Source organism: Asterias amurensis, chromosome 9 (genome assembly GCF_032118995.1).
Source record: "Asterias amurensis chromosome 9, ASM3211899v1".
Taxonomy (NCBI): domain Eukaryota; kingdom Metazoa; phylum Echinodermata; class Asteroidea; order Forcipulatida; family Asteriidae; genus Asterias; species Asterias amurensis.
In genome coordinates this window covers 310,381-326,370 of record NC_092656.1, presented here as the reverse complement: position 1 = coordinate 326,370, position 15,990 = coordinate 310,381, and the positions used below count along the sequence as shown (strand labels likewise).

Here is a 15,990-nt window from a genome sequence, read left to right as displayed (position 1 = left end):
GTATGACCAAAGAGAATTCTATGGTATGACGTAACTTTAGGGCAGGGTTGGAATTCCTGCAGGCCCATTTAAAATATATTTAAAATTTAAAAGCTTTTGTACGGGTGCCAAAAGGGGAGGGGGGGGGGGAGGAAAAAAACAAAATTAGATATTAGGGGTGGGGGATCACAAAGTTCATTACTAGTGCATGATTTGAATCAAACCTTTATTCTCACCTAGCCTGATTGTTGCTTCACCTGATTTTATTATAAGCACTCTTACACACTGTTCTCCTACCCACCAACTTGTCTACTTTGAGCAGTCCGGATTGTGTGTAAATTTTAAACAAGAAAATGAAAATGGGTTGAACGCTTCTTAAGCTTAATCAATCATTTTTATTTATCAGATTAAGTCAGCTCTATACCCTTTAAACAAGTGTTTTTCCATGCCCCCTGAGTTGTTTAAGCCATGTGTTTTTCCATGCCCCCTGAGTTGTTTAAGCCATGTGTTTTTGTGACTTCTGCCATTTATTATTGTACTGTTTGACCTGATGTCAAGTGCCATAAAAGCAGGTGATTAACCTACTATGAATTGTGGTAACTACTTTATTCCTTTTCCAGGCACGTCTTTATAATTGAATTTAAGTCTGATTTTTCTATGCACTCCCAGAACTATGTTATATATATTTTAGGTTTATGGCTTTCAAAATCTTTTAAAATTAGCAATTTTTTTAAAATTCTCATGTTCAGAGAAGATACACCATTGGTTTTTTGGGGGAAAAAATACATTTCGTTCTAGTTTTCTATCAGCACGTCATCAATTATCACATCATCAGACAAAGTGGTGTGAAAAACCCTTTGAACATAGTGGTCAGGTTATGGAGAAGAAGAAACTGTTTTTGTTTTGTTGTGGTTTTCGTGCATGTGCATGTCTGGCTGATGGTGATTTCTTCAACTTGGACAATGTTTGTTGTTTGTTCAGTATGTTACCCAAAGAGGGAACTCCGTCAACTCCCACAAGGGGATATTAACACTAACTAAGCTGGCAACGGCCAACCTCTCTCTCGTACAAACATTGGTTTAACTTAGGAATTGCACAAATCAATCAATTGTGATTCAGTATCTAGATGAGAATTCTTTTTGTAATCATTGTTAATTTGGCAGTAAGCTTGGCCGATTTGAACCCACAACCTTGTGATTGCAAGTCCTGCAGACTGAACATGGTGGCATTAGGATTGGGAATTGCTATGTAGTGTTAAAGTCTTATGGTTTTAATAAAACCTACTTGCCGAATGCAAATCTTTGTGTTGTAAATCATCCAAAGAGAAGATTTGTTTTTGGCGTGTCGTAGCCGTGTGGTTTAATGCATTGGACTCCGCGTTCTGGTGGCTGAGTCATCAGTGTTGGTTCCAATCCCTGTTGCGACGCTTCTGTCCTTGAGCAAGACACTTGACTATAGTTGCTTCTCTTCACCCAGGGGTTTAAATGGGTACCGAGGTGTGATTGATTTAGCTTAGTGTGCTACATACTTGGAAGCGAAGGCTGTTTACTCCAAAGGGAGTAATGTTTGAAGTTTAATAACCATTCTTTGGAATTGCGCTATAAAAGAGCAGATGTTTTGTTTTTAAATGGATTCAAATGGATCTATTTTCGTTTTGATGATCACTCCTCCAAATATAAGATTGCGCTCTGATTATAATCCACAATTAGTCAAACTTCTAAAGACCTTTTAGCACTCTACCAGTGCTACCACCACCCACCCTTATGTGGGGGGGGGGGAGGGAGGGGGTTAATAGGGAACCAGGTCACCTAGTTACACCCCCTCCCTAGGGAGTAAGGTGAAGACAGCCACAGTGGAGTCATGAACCAGGGTCAGCGCTTTGGATCATGGATGGAAGATCTCTTTGTAGGGTTTAGGAGTATGGTGCTACAGACCACCTGTGTCAGTCAACAGTAGGTGCAGTAAGGGTTGCTGTTAGTCAAGCTGATGATAGATATCAGGATAATGAGGGTAGGGGTATCATGATAGGGTCAGGATACCTAGGTTTGTTTGGGGTCAGGATACCTAGTTTGTTTGGGGTCAGTAATGGCTTGTAACATCAGCTGAGCCTGAACCTATAAATATACCGTTAATTAGCAGGTGGATACACCTGTATCATGTTCATGTACATTTGTACTTCTCTTTAAAGGCAGTGGACACTATTGGTAATTACTCAAAATAATTATTAGCATTAAACCTCACTTGGTAAAGAGTAATGGGGAGAGGTTGGCAGTATAAAACATTGTGAGAAACGGCTCCCTCTGAAGTGGAGTAGTTTTCGAGATAGAAGTAATTTTCCATGAATTTGATTTCGAGACCTCAAGTTTAGAACTTGAGGTCTCGAAATCAACCATTTATACGCACACAACTTCGTGTGACTAGGGTATTTTCTTCTTTCATTATTATCTCGCAACTTTGATGACCGATTGAGCTCGAATTTTCACATGTTAGTTATTTTATGCATATGTTGAGATACACCAACTGTGAAGGCTAGTCTTTGACAATTACCAATAGTGTCCACTGCCTTTAAGTGTATTACTTTTTTTTTGTTAACAAAAGCTTCTATGAAAATACATAATTTTTCGGATCCATTTTTTTATCGTTATTGGCGATGGGAAAAATGTTGGCACTGCAGCACGTATACAAACACAAATACAAGTTAATTTTGACCAAGAGCGGAACTTGAGCCTGTGACCTCCACATTAAAGTGGCAGTGGTCTACCAACGGGGCTGACCTCCGGATTAAAGTGCCAGTGGTCTACCAACGGGGCTGACCTCCGGATTAAAGTGCCAGTGGTCTACCAACGGGGCTATCTAGCCCTAATGCTGGCATTCCCTGATTATGTCGGTGTCTTTCTTCTGAGTGCAAGTCAGAAACCATTCAACCTGTAACTGCCATATAGCCAGGGATCTAACACATCAGAGACTGCCAACATTAGCGTTAAATAAATAGCTTAGTTGGTAGAGCGCCAGCATGTTAATCCAAAGGTTGCTGGTTCAAGTTCTGCTTAAGGGTAAGGCAATTTTTCTTTGTTCAACCAACCCAAAATAATTGAAGAAAGTAAAGTGATTTGTGACTCGGACTTGTATTGGTCTCGGACTTGACCCCAGGACTTGACCTCAGAATGACAACAAGTCAATGATTCTCAGAAACTCGGTCTCTACCCCACCCTCCTCCTACTCTATGAGTCATGCCGGCTGGTGTCCCCTTCCTCCTGGTACCAGAGTGGATCCTACCTGTACATGTACACTTTATTATTTACCCCTGCTCATTAAATATGCAGAGTTCCACCCAAAGTGGGTGGAGCTTATTTTATTATTCATGAGGTGGTGGTGTCAGACCAGATTATTACCAAGTCATAATGGGTCACCTTGTTCATTTGAATATGAATGGAATCTGCTGAGGCAAAAGGGGTTATTGTTAACTGCCAGAGAGTGAACAATAGAAGATAAATCCAGTTTGAATTTACTTTCATAACCACTGCTTGTTGAAGAATGTCTAAATTTCTTCAATCACAGGGCAAGGAAATAACTGGTATAGTCATAAGGAAACACCACAGAAGACTTAAGAATCCATTTTTTTAAATAAACTACAAATAGATTACCTAAGGATTAGGCAAAGTAAAAGAAATCCAACAGTTGATCATCCAGGGGTTGTTTTAAAATAAGAGGATGAAGGCCTTTTTATTTTATATTTTGAATATTTCAAGGTGGAAAGAGTCAGAATAAAACTGTTCTGAAGTAACAATAATTTTAAAGAAGTCTATAAATAAATAAATCAATTGCTGAAAGAATGGTGACAAGATCATAAGTACATGAAAACAATTAGAATTACTTTAGTTGGGGTAAAAACAAAAACAAAAGGGGGAAAAAAAAGCTTTGGATGAAAGTGTGGACGGTCAACTGGCATTTGCTATTGAAAAAAGGTATTTTGAGAATTGTAACTAGGATTTTAAGATTATTTGTTGTTGCAAACTGCTACCAACCAAAAGGACCTATGGTATTAACCCCAAAACATAATTATGCCTATTGGCCCGATGTTTGGGCCATAGCAGGGTCTTTTTTAACTTTTAAATTTCATATAATCTCATCCCTATTATTGATGAAATCTAAGGTGGTTGGAATACATGTTATGTTGTTGAGTTAAGCTTTAAAACAGGCACGTGTAAACTGGCTTTGAATTTTCTGTTGAATCTAATTACTTACTGAATCTTTAAAATCCGTGAGCAAGATGTTTGTAGGTTCGGCCAAGTTAAAAGTGGTGCTAACTCAAGTTATACAATAATATAAACAACAGGAATGAGAACACTTACTTATGTAGTAAAAACAACAAATGTGTATTTTGCTGAATCTTGGAGTGAGAAATTTTTGAAGTTTGAGTCATGTTGTAGTGTAAGAATGATGTCAGATTATTGTTCATGCGTGTCCATGTTTCTGTTTTTGCCGCCCAAAAACCTAACATACGTTATATGTTTTGGAGTTGTTATTCTCTTTTAATGGTTTATTCAAAGAGTGGTTTAAAACGAAGCCCTTTGTATACCCAGGTTTTCAATTCCATAGCAGGTGCCATGAGTTTGAGGTCTGTGTATTAACAATAACATTGGGCCATTGAAAAGCTTTTATTGTATGCAGGGAAAAAATAGTTCCGAACTTCCAGTTTTACGTGACTGAGTACTGGCATCAATCATCAGTATAGGTGGTCTGATTCTGTGTAAGTTATAGTCATAGACAAAAAGGGTTTCTTGAAACTACCAGATTGAGATGAGAGCTTTGTGTCACCCTCCATGATGTCACTATGGAGTTACTAACTGTCAAAGAATGATCAGCTGATCCTCTTGTTTTAGGTTTCTCAGTTAAGAGTCTATAATTGTGCTTGAAATTCCCCTTTTTTAGACAATCTGAAGTCACATGCATGACTGTCAGATCAGGGCAAAAAGTTTGATCAATCAGAGAGTTTTGCAATATAAAAGCAGTTGATTTTGAGCTTTCATTCAGGGAAATAAGGGTATTCTTATTTTCTAGAATATTGTATAAATAGAACTGAAAAAGAAAATTTTACTTTGTAGAAAAATGTAGTCTTCTTTTGAGTTGTTTTCTCATTTGTTATTTGCGTGAGACTTGCACAGTCCGTTCAGACCCACCCTGGGAAAGTATAGCAGATTAACGAAACTTGTCGCTTCTGAAATTTGTTTTCATGACAGCATTGCCCCGTGTTGTTTACCATTATTTTCATAAGTCTTTTTGTAATCATAATAAGAATTGCAGGTCAATAATGCCATGAAGCCCCTAGCTATAAAAAAAACCTTCCCATAACAGCTTCAATGCTTATTGAGGAATATTTGCTGGCTGCTTTTTAACAAAGCCAAGGATGTTTCATTGTTGACTTATTCACAAGTTGTACCTGGTGGTGGCTTGTGGTGAATGGTGGACACAAGAGATTTCACAGTCGGGTGACGTGAGACTTGGGAGGTATACCATGACTGAAATGTGAAAGAGCCCCCCCCCCCCCTCCAAAAAAAAGAAGTATATACCGGTATTTATGACAAAATAGAAAAATGTCCCATAAAGAAGTATCCCCCCCCCCGAAAAAAAAAAAAATAATAATAATAATAATAATAATTAAGCTTTTAAAAAAAGGTTTTAGAACACAATGAAGGCATAGAAAGTGAGGGGGGGGGGGGGCTGTGGTACTGGTACATTAAACCACATACAGGAGGCTGGATGGGTTTGCTCGTGTGATATTTTGTGTATTTATTCCCGAGGTCTAAATTTACTACAGGCTGCAATGTACAAGCAGGAATTAGTTCACTCAGAGCCTGAAATATGTTACTCTGAAGAGAGTGGTAATTGTTTTCTGAAAACAGTCTTTCTTTGTTTTCAAGAAACCCAACCTGTGAGATCTTTAACTGGGTGAATTAAGTAAACCGGTTAAGAAGAATATGAAGGTTAAACATTGCCACTTTCTATTCTCTGAAATGAAACTGAAAAAAAAATAGTGTACTGTACAGTTTTTGTAAGGAAGTAAACAAAGTAACACCTGATTAAAAGAAAAAAAATTTGTATTGAGGGGCATTCAAAGCAATAAAACCGGTAACCAGCACACATTGACGTATTTAGCCAACATAGGTTTTACATAACTCTGGGGCACTAGCAAATGTTATCGTCAATAAATGCGTGGGTTGATTATAAAAAAATTCTGCTGGTATTTTCATAATAGAAGGAGCCTTTTCAGCAAACGTGAGAATCCACGTTTCACTGTTTGAATGAACCTTTTTAGTTTATTTAAATATTGACCATGGCTACTGCACAGAGCCAAAAGCTCTCCTGGTTGTTTTGTTGTTTAGTTTGTTCAAACTGTTTGAAGAAACTGAACGTGGCATTCCTTTGGTTTATTGTGTTTATCTAGGCAAGGAAGTGGGCTGTTTTCTTGAATCCAGGTAATAACTTTTCGGTGTTAAACAAGATTTGAATAAATTTTATCGTGGAAAAAACAATGATCAACCTTACCTACTACTGGTACTACTGTTTGTTCGTGGAGGGACATAATGCCATAAACATAAAGTCTGTCCCGAGCCACTTTTGGCTTATCAGGCTTGTCATAGGTGTTTATATCTGGTTTTCTTGACATTGCTCTACTGACAACATTTATATTCCCCCTGTACAACATGCCAGTCCATGCAGTCCCCCCCCCCTGTCACCCACTTGTATCCCAGTTGTGGTGAAACCTTAATGGCTGCCACAACAAAGATTCTTAATGAAATGATTGAGGAATTGGTTGAAGTCAACTATGTGTCAGCTTGAAAGGCTGTAGAGTCAGTATTTATTTCAAACTTTATAACAAACTGCTTAGTCTACGGATGAAGTACAGAACCCTTGAATATGTTTGCATTAAACTTCAAAACTGTATGCATTACCGTCCATTTATTCAAGGTCATAATATTTCAAGTGCACTCCAAAAGTTAAGTGCATAACTGTGGGACCCACAGTTGACACTGGATGGGTGTTGTGTTGTGTTTCTCCCCATGTGGTTTGGTTAAGGTCAAGGCATGGAGAGAATGAAATTCCACACACTAGGTCCCAGTCTGTTACTAGGTCAAATTCTTTATACCAAATATCTCAACTATTTGGTTACTAAGGAAACTTGTTAAGGCATACTAGTGTGTAATCTTAGGAACATCATGTAAAGAACAGTTGATGCATGTACAAATTAGGTAATTTATGTGAACCACTGTTTGAAGTGCTTTTTATCAAAAACTGTAAATTTTTCATTTTAAATTGTTGAACAATAATTATCATGACTGTAGGAGTCAGCCAGGGAAGTTCATAAGTTTAAAAACTGTCACCAAAAAGATGTGTTAATAAAAAGTAATTAACCACAAGCAGGACTCACCGACAGAATCAAATTATTAAACAAAAATCCAGTTGCATATTTTCACCTGCATGTCCTCAGTGCTCTACCAACTGAAATCTCTATCTGTAATCTTGGCAATCTCCCTATACCTTGGAAATGTTTTGAGTAGCATTACAGCTGGTTATAAATCTGCCATTATTTTTACAAACTCATTTATTATCTACCAGGATGTTATTTTCAATATCCAGATGCAACAAAACAATAAATTTTCTTGAGCCATTGTTTTTTACAAACTCAATGATAACCTACCAGCAATTTGTTTTCACAGCACAGTTCTTATCTTGTATCCAGTGTTGTCGCCGACCCCTGGATGTCTAAGACAGAAGCCAAGACTGGAAAAAAATAATGTCTTAAGACCGAGACTGGTCCCAAGACTTTCAACACTGACTGTATTTGAATTATTTCCTTGTACTATTAAAGATGTATTTTAGGTTCGAATCTTAGCAGGGTCTTTCTAAAATTCTAATCGACACCACAACACAACACAAAGTAAACCTGAAACGAAGGGTAAACAGTCAAGCAGAATGCAGTTAGATGAAAGCATAATAATTGAATGACAAGCATGGCCTATACATTTGTTTCAGGTCAGCGCTTTGGCAGTAATAACTGGATATTCATAAATACCTCAGACAGTTTCGCTATTCCTATTGGTGGAGAGCGCGTCACGTGGGTGTGTATAAACCTTTGTTTATGACTGGTAAAATGTGTTAATTCATGGGCGTGACACGCGACCTTGCACCTGTTCTTGTAAGACAGTTTCTTCATTCCTATTGGTGGAGAGCAACGGCTGAAGCAGTTGTGCCACATCACGCGATACGCGCGACGCGCACAACATTCCCTTATAAGGAGTTGTTTACCCGAGGGCGGCGGAGGGCTTTATCATTTCATAGCTGGTTGTGTTGAAAGAGATCATTTAACAATTATAATTTTTGCATTTATTTTACTTTTTGACCAAAAAGTGATGATGTTTTTGACCGGAAAGGTATTTATGAATGGGAATCAAAGTGTGTTGAATCGGTTTTCAACTAGTGGTTTAAACCCGCCGAGGCCTGGTTCTTGATAATTTACCTCCACTTCGTCTCGGTAAAATCATCAAGAACCAGGCCTCGTTGGGATTATACCACTAGTTGAAAACCTCTTCACCACACATTGGTTCCCTTATTTTTACCTTGAATGGTGATCAATTTTCATAAACACTCTATACTGTTGGACAAGTACTCCATTCTACTAGTTCAATGCTCTAGTGTGTCCTATCACTCAGGACCACACAGCAGCTGAAACTCAACACCCCTATAGGCCAGAATCCTTACCCCTAGTTCTGACACTGCTCCATATAGCTGCTCTCCAATAAAGTATTTACAAATTGTAGAAAAACAGGGTGTTTGGGTTGAATTACTCTTCTGTGTTGGCTACAAACTTATTACTAACCCTAACCATCACTTAACCCAGCCCCACCGACACCTTTAACCCATTGACTGTGGTACAAACACTCCTCTACCCCTTAACCCCACTATTCTCCAATGTTTCAATGTCAAATATTTTAGATCAAACCATCAAACCCACCAAGTTACATGGTTCTACCAAGACATGCTCTGGATTCTGTCTTTTTCTTCTCCACCTGATTCTGACTCAACATTCGTGTTTGCAGAATGCACTTATGTTGACTCCAGGTCATGTTTATTTGAGTAAATCCCAACCTCCACTTGTTGCGATGAGTGGCAAGTTGGTCACAAACTATTTCTACCTCCATGGTCAAGTCAGGGGATACCGGTACTTTTCTCACATGAGTGAGAACATGATGCAGTCCCCTATCCTTCAACAGGAGCTCAGATGGGAACTCTCATGGGATGTTTATTTAAACTTTGTGTGGTACAATCCCCTACTCTGGCCATGATTCACACAGCCATGCAATGTGGATCCTAGTTAAAGACTTTGTTGTCTGCTACAACTTTCACTCCTGATAAAGACAGTCAGATTTGTTTTACGATATGATCTTCACTTTGTAAAAACATTCCATTTTGCTTTTAATTTCACAAATTTGTTAGGTAGGATGATTAAAACAGATTTATTAGAGTTCTAAATTGATACATAAACCCTTCAGCTACAAATTTGACCTCATTTGACCTTTTGTACCATGAAACTGACCTTAAGAACCAAACCCAAGGGGGGTCACTTTCCCCATTCTTTGAATTATTGATCTTTGCCTGTTGGCAGTCCAAATTGTCATTTCACCAATGGCCTATTGGCTGGTCCAATATGTATAGTGATTATAGACAAGAAAACTGACACTCAGATTTGAGAACTAAATACTTCATCCTTCGGTGTTTGACTGTCAGATTTCATCATAAACTGTCCAAAATCTTTTCCAGGTATTGTTTTCCTTTTCTTAAACCGAGATGCTTGCCCAAAGCATAAACACCTTTGAACTTTATGGGCGATTAAGTTCAGCCTGTTACTTTGACCATTAGAGACCATGCTTTCTCTTTGCTTTGACCATGAGGTAGATCGAGTAAATTATGAATCCCATGGATGAAATAGAAGTGAAGGAAATGTGCTTATTCATTTATGTTTTGGGCAATTGTTTTTAACCTGGCATGTCTAATGATTTAATGTTATATTTCCTGACAATACTTGTATTGTTAAGTCACATTTCTCTGTTTGGTTGGTATTTGCATGAAGTTTACGATCAAGGAAGATGCAAGATTGCCCTCCCCCCTGCATAATCCTGTGACTAACTGCTTTAAAATCAAACTCTATCTGAATATCAAATTTAATAAATACATGCAGACTTGAGATAACTTGATAGGAGATGAGAACTTTAAGTTATTCCGAAGTGGCACTTCTGTTAATGAGTTGAAGGAATTGATTTCATGGCAAGATAATGAAGGGACGCAGATGGTGTCTTCGTTGAATGTACATTTACTGTCTATTTTTATGCTGAGTTTAATGTTTGTAAATATAACACTGAATTCCTCAGATATTCTTAGAGCTTATGTGGTTTATAAGATTTTTTTCTCCCTTCGATGAAATGAAGAAAATAATGCTGTATTTAAAAATGCAGTTGGTAAAAGGAAAATATTTTGAGCCAGAATTCTGATTGAACTTGGCAAGGGTTTGTAGGTAAATGCATTAGGCCTATTACATCACATCTGACTGGCTGCCCAAACAAAGATATGAGGAGAAACATTGGGAGAAATAGAATCATTGGGGCTCAATAGCTCAGTTGGTTGAGCGCCAGCATTTTAATTTAGAGCTGGCAGGCTCAAGTCCAGTTCTTGTCAATTTTTCTTTGATCAATCCCGAACTATCTAAATTTAGCCAGTCAGTTTCCCTTGTGGTTTTATAACTTGACATCACAGAACTGTGTCACTATGGTGAGGGTCAGGGGTAGTGGTTATTTTTAGGGAATAAACGCTAGTTTATTAAAGTTTGACTCCACTTTTCCTCATACAAAACCATTCCCTTCTTTTATCGCCTGACACTTATGTCTTATGTACATCCACACTTACCACTCTGACTGTTGGTCCTAGATTTCTTCATAACAGACCCATAAATTCATATTTGTGGGGACTATAATATTTGCACCTTGGGACTGATGATTTACTTTGCTGGGCGTTAGAAACAGCTGACGTGTTTGAAACAATGACTTTTTGGGGCTTACCTGCCAGATGGGGGGATTTGGGTTGAGTGTTAAATTACAGATGGCCAAGGGCTCTAAAAATCACCCCATAGGTTGTCCTACCACTGTACCTCATAGAAGAAAACCATTGCACAACTCTTGATTGACCTGAGATAGGAATCAAACCAGGGCCACAGTGGTGAGAGGCGAGTGCTTTACGCTCTAGCCAACCATGCCACCAGATTATTTTTTATCCCTGCTCTTTTTACATCACAATGAGCATAGATTGGCAGAATTTATAACTTTAAAGCCAAAGTTAATCAAGTTTCATTAAAAGTGGAAACACTTTAACCACTTGAAAATTGTTCGTTTTTTCCCACTATTTTCTCCTGCTCCAGCTCACACATTAAGCATGTTCACAGGTTTGTTACTTTACTAAGGCCTATATTATGGTTGATAACTCAAAACATGACTACTGTCTGCAAATATGTTGGGAGCTCTGTTAATCCGGTATAATACCTTTACAAATAAAAGGTTGTGTCTGTACAGTTTATATATTAATCTGTTTGGTACACCCATTTGGACCAAATGTTAGTGTAGTGCAACCATTGATTTTACTTTTTTTTTATAGTCGCCTATACAATATGAAGAATAATTGTGAAATTCGGGAGTTGTAATCACGTTACAATCCAGTGGGAATCTTGAGAATTTATTGCTCTCCCAGAGGTCTGACAACAGTTTCTTGTTTCTGTTCCAAATCTTACAGCTTTTTTATATAGTGGCATTAATAAAGTCTTTATTAATTGTTTGTTTACTCCAAAATCATGAACAGTTTTATAGCTGGCTTTGGTGATGTATTTTTTGTTTGTTATGTTTCAAAACATGCAGTGTTAGCCTGAACATCATGAACCATCCTTTGTGGTTTGTGAAGACAACATGAAAAAGATAATTATCAATTTTTGGCTAAACATGGTTTTACTCTCTTATTTTAAAGATTTAAAACCAAAGCAGTTTTATAGGATTTGAGGCATTGCATGGTGAGGTATCAATATATATTTGGTTTGCGGTAACACCATGTGTGTATCTACTTGCCAGGTAGAGTTTGTTCTTAGAGAACTGTCTTGCTTAATTCTACTACCCCGAAGTAGATTGTTCGGGTGTTTGGGAGACTTCTAACGAACTGTCCTGCTTATTAACTATACCTGGGCGGATGGTATAGAAATAGGGTGGGACTACTACTTTAGCTTATAGGATTGTAACTAACTATACTACCGCGAAGTCAGTTCTTGGGTTGGTCTCAACGTTTCGACTAGCTTGCTCTAGTCATCGTCAGGAGACAGTTTTGTTCCCCAAACTATTACTGGACTGTATTGCCTAGCTTTGAAATCAAATTAAGGAATTTTGTGGATGAGATGGCTTAACTGAAGCTTCTAGTTTGCTTTCTTGCTTTGAATCAAGATAAGGTACAGTGAGATGTGGTCAACAGCAGCAGCCTTGGGTGTAAAATCTCCCTGATTGCAAGATGCAAAATCTTGGCAGTTCTACATTTGACTCCTTTGTTTATTTTATGCATTCCATTGGGATTGTTCTTGTCAATCCAAGAGATTGTTTTAGCTTTAAAAGCTTTCTCTGTTTACTTTAGGATATTCTCTACTCAAGTCTTTTATTCTGGGACATCTCAAAAAACTAAGGTGTCAAAATTTTGTAAATTTAGTGACCACTGTGGCATTTATTTCTTAAAATTTTACTTGCATGCTTGATTAAATTTAAAAACTCAAATTTCTGCATCACTGATACTCATTAATCGTGTTCAAATATTTGATTTGACATATTGATTGCATTACGCGTAAATTAACGCCTCGCTTTAGCTCCCGCAAACAACCCCATCACGTGATGACCAATTAGAATGAATAAACTGTCTATGGTATTAAAAAAAATGCTTAACCACAACCTAAAATAACCTAAGGTGATCAGTACTTGTGATCTTTAAAAAACAAATCCCAAAAGAACAACATCAACAAACAAACAAACAAACAAACAAACAAACAAACGAACAAACACCCCAATATACAACAAACAAACAAACTTTCATGGACTTTTCATTGTGTAATTATATCTTGTATTTTTCATCAATTTGTTTGTAGGCCACAAGTAGAGAAAAGAGTTTCCTGAATTATACAAGAAGAGACACAGGATCATCAGGGAGTGGCACTGACTTTGAAGAGGCACCGGGAGGCAAGTCACTTCAAAGGTACAGATTCAATTAGGCATAAGTCTCCTCTAAGACCATCTTCAAGTGTTCTACCTGGACCAATTCTATTGGTGGGCTCTAAATCCATGATCCAACTTAGTCCACCGAGGGCGTGCAGTTCAACAAAATGATTTATGTTTAAATCTGGGGCCATCATTGCTGAAGTGCAAACTTTGGGGAATCTGTGTTGGGCAGCACAGTGTATTTTGCTCAGAGTGCTAGGTGAAATTGATTAGTTCTGGACAGGCACTCTTCATAGGGCCTAGTTATTGGTGGAAAGGGGATCAGTGGACATCATTTGAGATATTTCAGACTTTTATCAAAATTCAGACTTTTATCAAAATTCAGACTCTTTAAAGTCTACCTGGTGAACAAAAACTTGTGTTATTTTTTTCAAAATAAAACAAGTCAAGCTTTGTGATGTTCTTCTCTACCACTGAGGACACTGTTCCCAAAAGTTATGTTCCTCAAAACATGGTCTGGGTATTTGTTAACTCACTTCACAAATCCTCTGTTGTGCCGCCTTGCCTCATTGCCTCAGTGCCCAATACACCATTATATGTCTGTCAATTACAATTGTTCTTAACTCTTTCCAAGATTTCATCTCAATGTGTTTCTTGGATCTCCTTCTCCATGTTGATTGAGGATGATTTTTATTTCTTTTCAGGGCTATGGAGCATCTCTCTCGGCTCAAGTATCTTGTGAATGGAGGAAGTAATCCAAGTACACAACAATCTTCAACTAATGGACAAGTTATGTCATCTTAAAGATGTTGATTTAATCCTGGGTACGAGGGTCAGATGCCCAAGTCCCTGTGGTCGGCCTCTTTTTCAGGGTAACAATGTTTGCAGCTTTCAACTTTAAGTTTTGTTCAAGAGAAACTGAGCATCTTCAACAATTGAGATGTGTAACGTTGAAGTGCAGACATGATACTCCTTGAAAGGACTAGGGCACCATGGCATTTTCTCCTTGGTAAATGGAATCTCTATGGAGAAATTGTAAATTTCTATTGGAACACTTTAAGGGGCACCAATGTAATGACCAGGGGCAATGGAATTGTCTCCATTGCCCCCATGAAGTATCAGGCCTGAAGTGTGTCTTTGCTTGAACCCTTTTCAGACAGGTTTTTATATTGTTTTATAACAAATACCTGAAGTTGTCCTAGCCTTGCTCAAGGCAGTCGCATTATTCGCTCCGAAAAGACGCAGCTGTAAACCCACCCGCCGTATACCCTGTGCATGGTGTGTGCGATCACACCGAATGACCAACCCGTATACACACTGTCACATCGCACGAATACTGTTCACACAAGTCATCGCACTCGTACACCACTAACCGCATGCGGAGGCCGTCAGGCCGACAGCCTTGTCGGATCTGTATCTTCCCGTTTTAATGTGTTGTATTGAAAAAATTCCAATAGTGGACGAAATTGGGGGGGCTCGAGGATATGCTAGTATGCAGCTCATGAATATGTATATCGTTCGTCAGACCTATCAGACAACACAGGATGTGAGGCAAATGAATTATTCATTTTGACGTCCAATCACGCACTTCCCTTATCACGACATTTGGACCCTATCATGCGTCCGTGGTGGTGGTGTGTGAGGTAAACATGTCTCGTCTTTCGCGGGCATTATGGTAATGAGCTGACCGTGGGAACTCTTCGCTTATTATAGTAATGAGGTCAGTGGCTTCAACACAGATCCTACAAGGCTGTCGGCCTGACGGCCTCCGCATGCGGATAGTGTACGGGGGCATCGTGTCGTGCGATGTTACGCACAGTGAATACGGGTGGGTTTTTACGCACAGTGAATACGGGTGGGTTTTTATACAGCGGCGGTCTTTTTTCGGAGTGAATAATTCGACTGCCTTGAGCAAGGCTAAAGTTGTCCTTGATGTTCTTGTTTGAACACAGAGTGGTGGCTTCAAACAAGCGTTTTATGCTATTTTTGTTAATACTTGGTTTTGAAAGATGTTTTGACTGCTGACAGTTGATTCCTGTTGTTTCTTCCCATCCATTTTGTTCGCATTATTGATGTATTTTTGTATGCTTTATGAACTTTTCTCTTTGTGATTTGTCTTAGCTACAATAGAGTCTAGTGAGACTGTTGATCCTAAACTAATTGGGACTTTCTCTGACAAATTTTATTGGATCAAATCCTGATAACGAACAGCTTCCAATTGTTACCTTCTTTTTTTTGCTACAATAAAAGTCACCAGTGAATGTTTAAGTTGAATACTTGTCTAATCATGGGGGGGGGGGCACTTCAGATGAAAATCATTTTGCAGGATGCTTACTAATGTTACCATCTTTATAATATTTAAGTTTTGGGATAAAATCTACACTTTTTCGGAGTCATTATTAAAGTATGACCCTACCTTTTAGCTGTGAACACAAATTGGTTGTATGGTTTGTTCAACGAAAGATAGAAGATGTGAATTAATTTACTCAGATATTAAAATAATACTACTGTGTTGCTTTCATACAGGCTTTACTTGCCTTTCTTACTAAAATTATCATATATTATGAATGGTTCTCTATGCATTATTATCATGTGTGTGCCTTTGGAAAGTACCAAGTAGGTTGTTTGAGCTGTGGGCAGAATACTAATAAATTTGCCCAATAGTTGTATATAAGACAACAACAGATTTTCTGAAATAATAAAGTTTTGTTTTGTTTTGAAAATGAAA

General features: G+C 38.1%; 1 protein-coding gene across 2 annotated transcripts in view; it reads left to right on the top strand.

Annotated features, from left to right (window-relative positions):
* Positions 1 to 15,990, top strand: part of LOC139942145 (uncharacterized) — a 30,757-nt gene extending 14,767 nt beyond the window's left edge. For both annotated transcript variants that reach the window (XM_071938875.1, XM_071938873.1), the window contains exons 9-10: positions 13,193 to 13,299; positions 13,967 to 15,990. In XM_071938875.1, the coding sequence (XP_071794976.1) occupies positions 13,193 to 13,299; positions 13,967 to 14,066 (207 nt within the window). In that variant the 3' untranslated portion in view covers positions 14,067 to 15,990. The remainder of the gene's footprint in view (positions 1 to 13,192; positions 13,300 to 13,966) is intronic.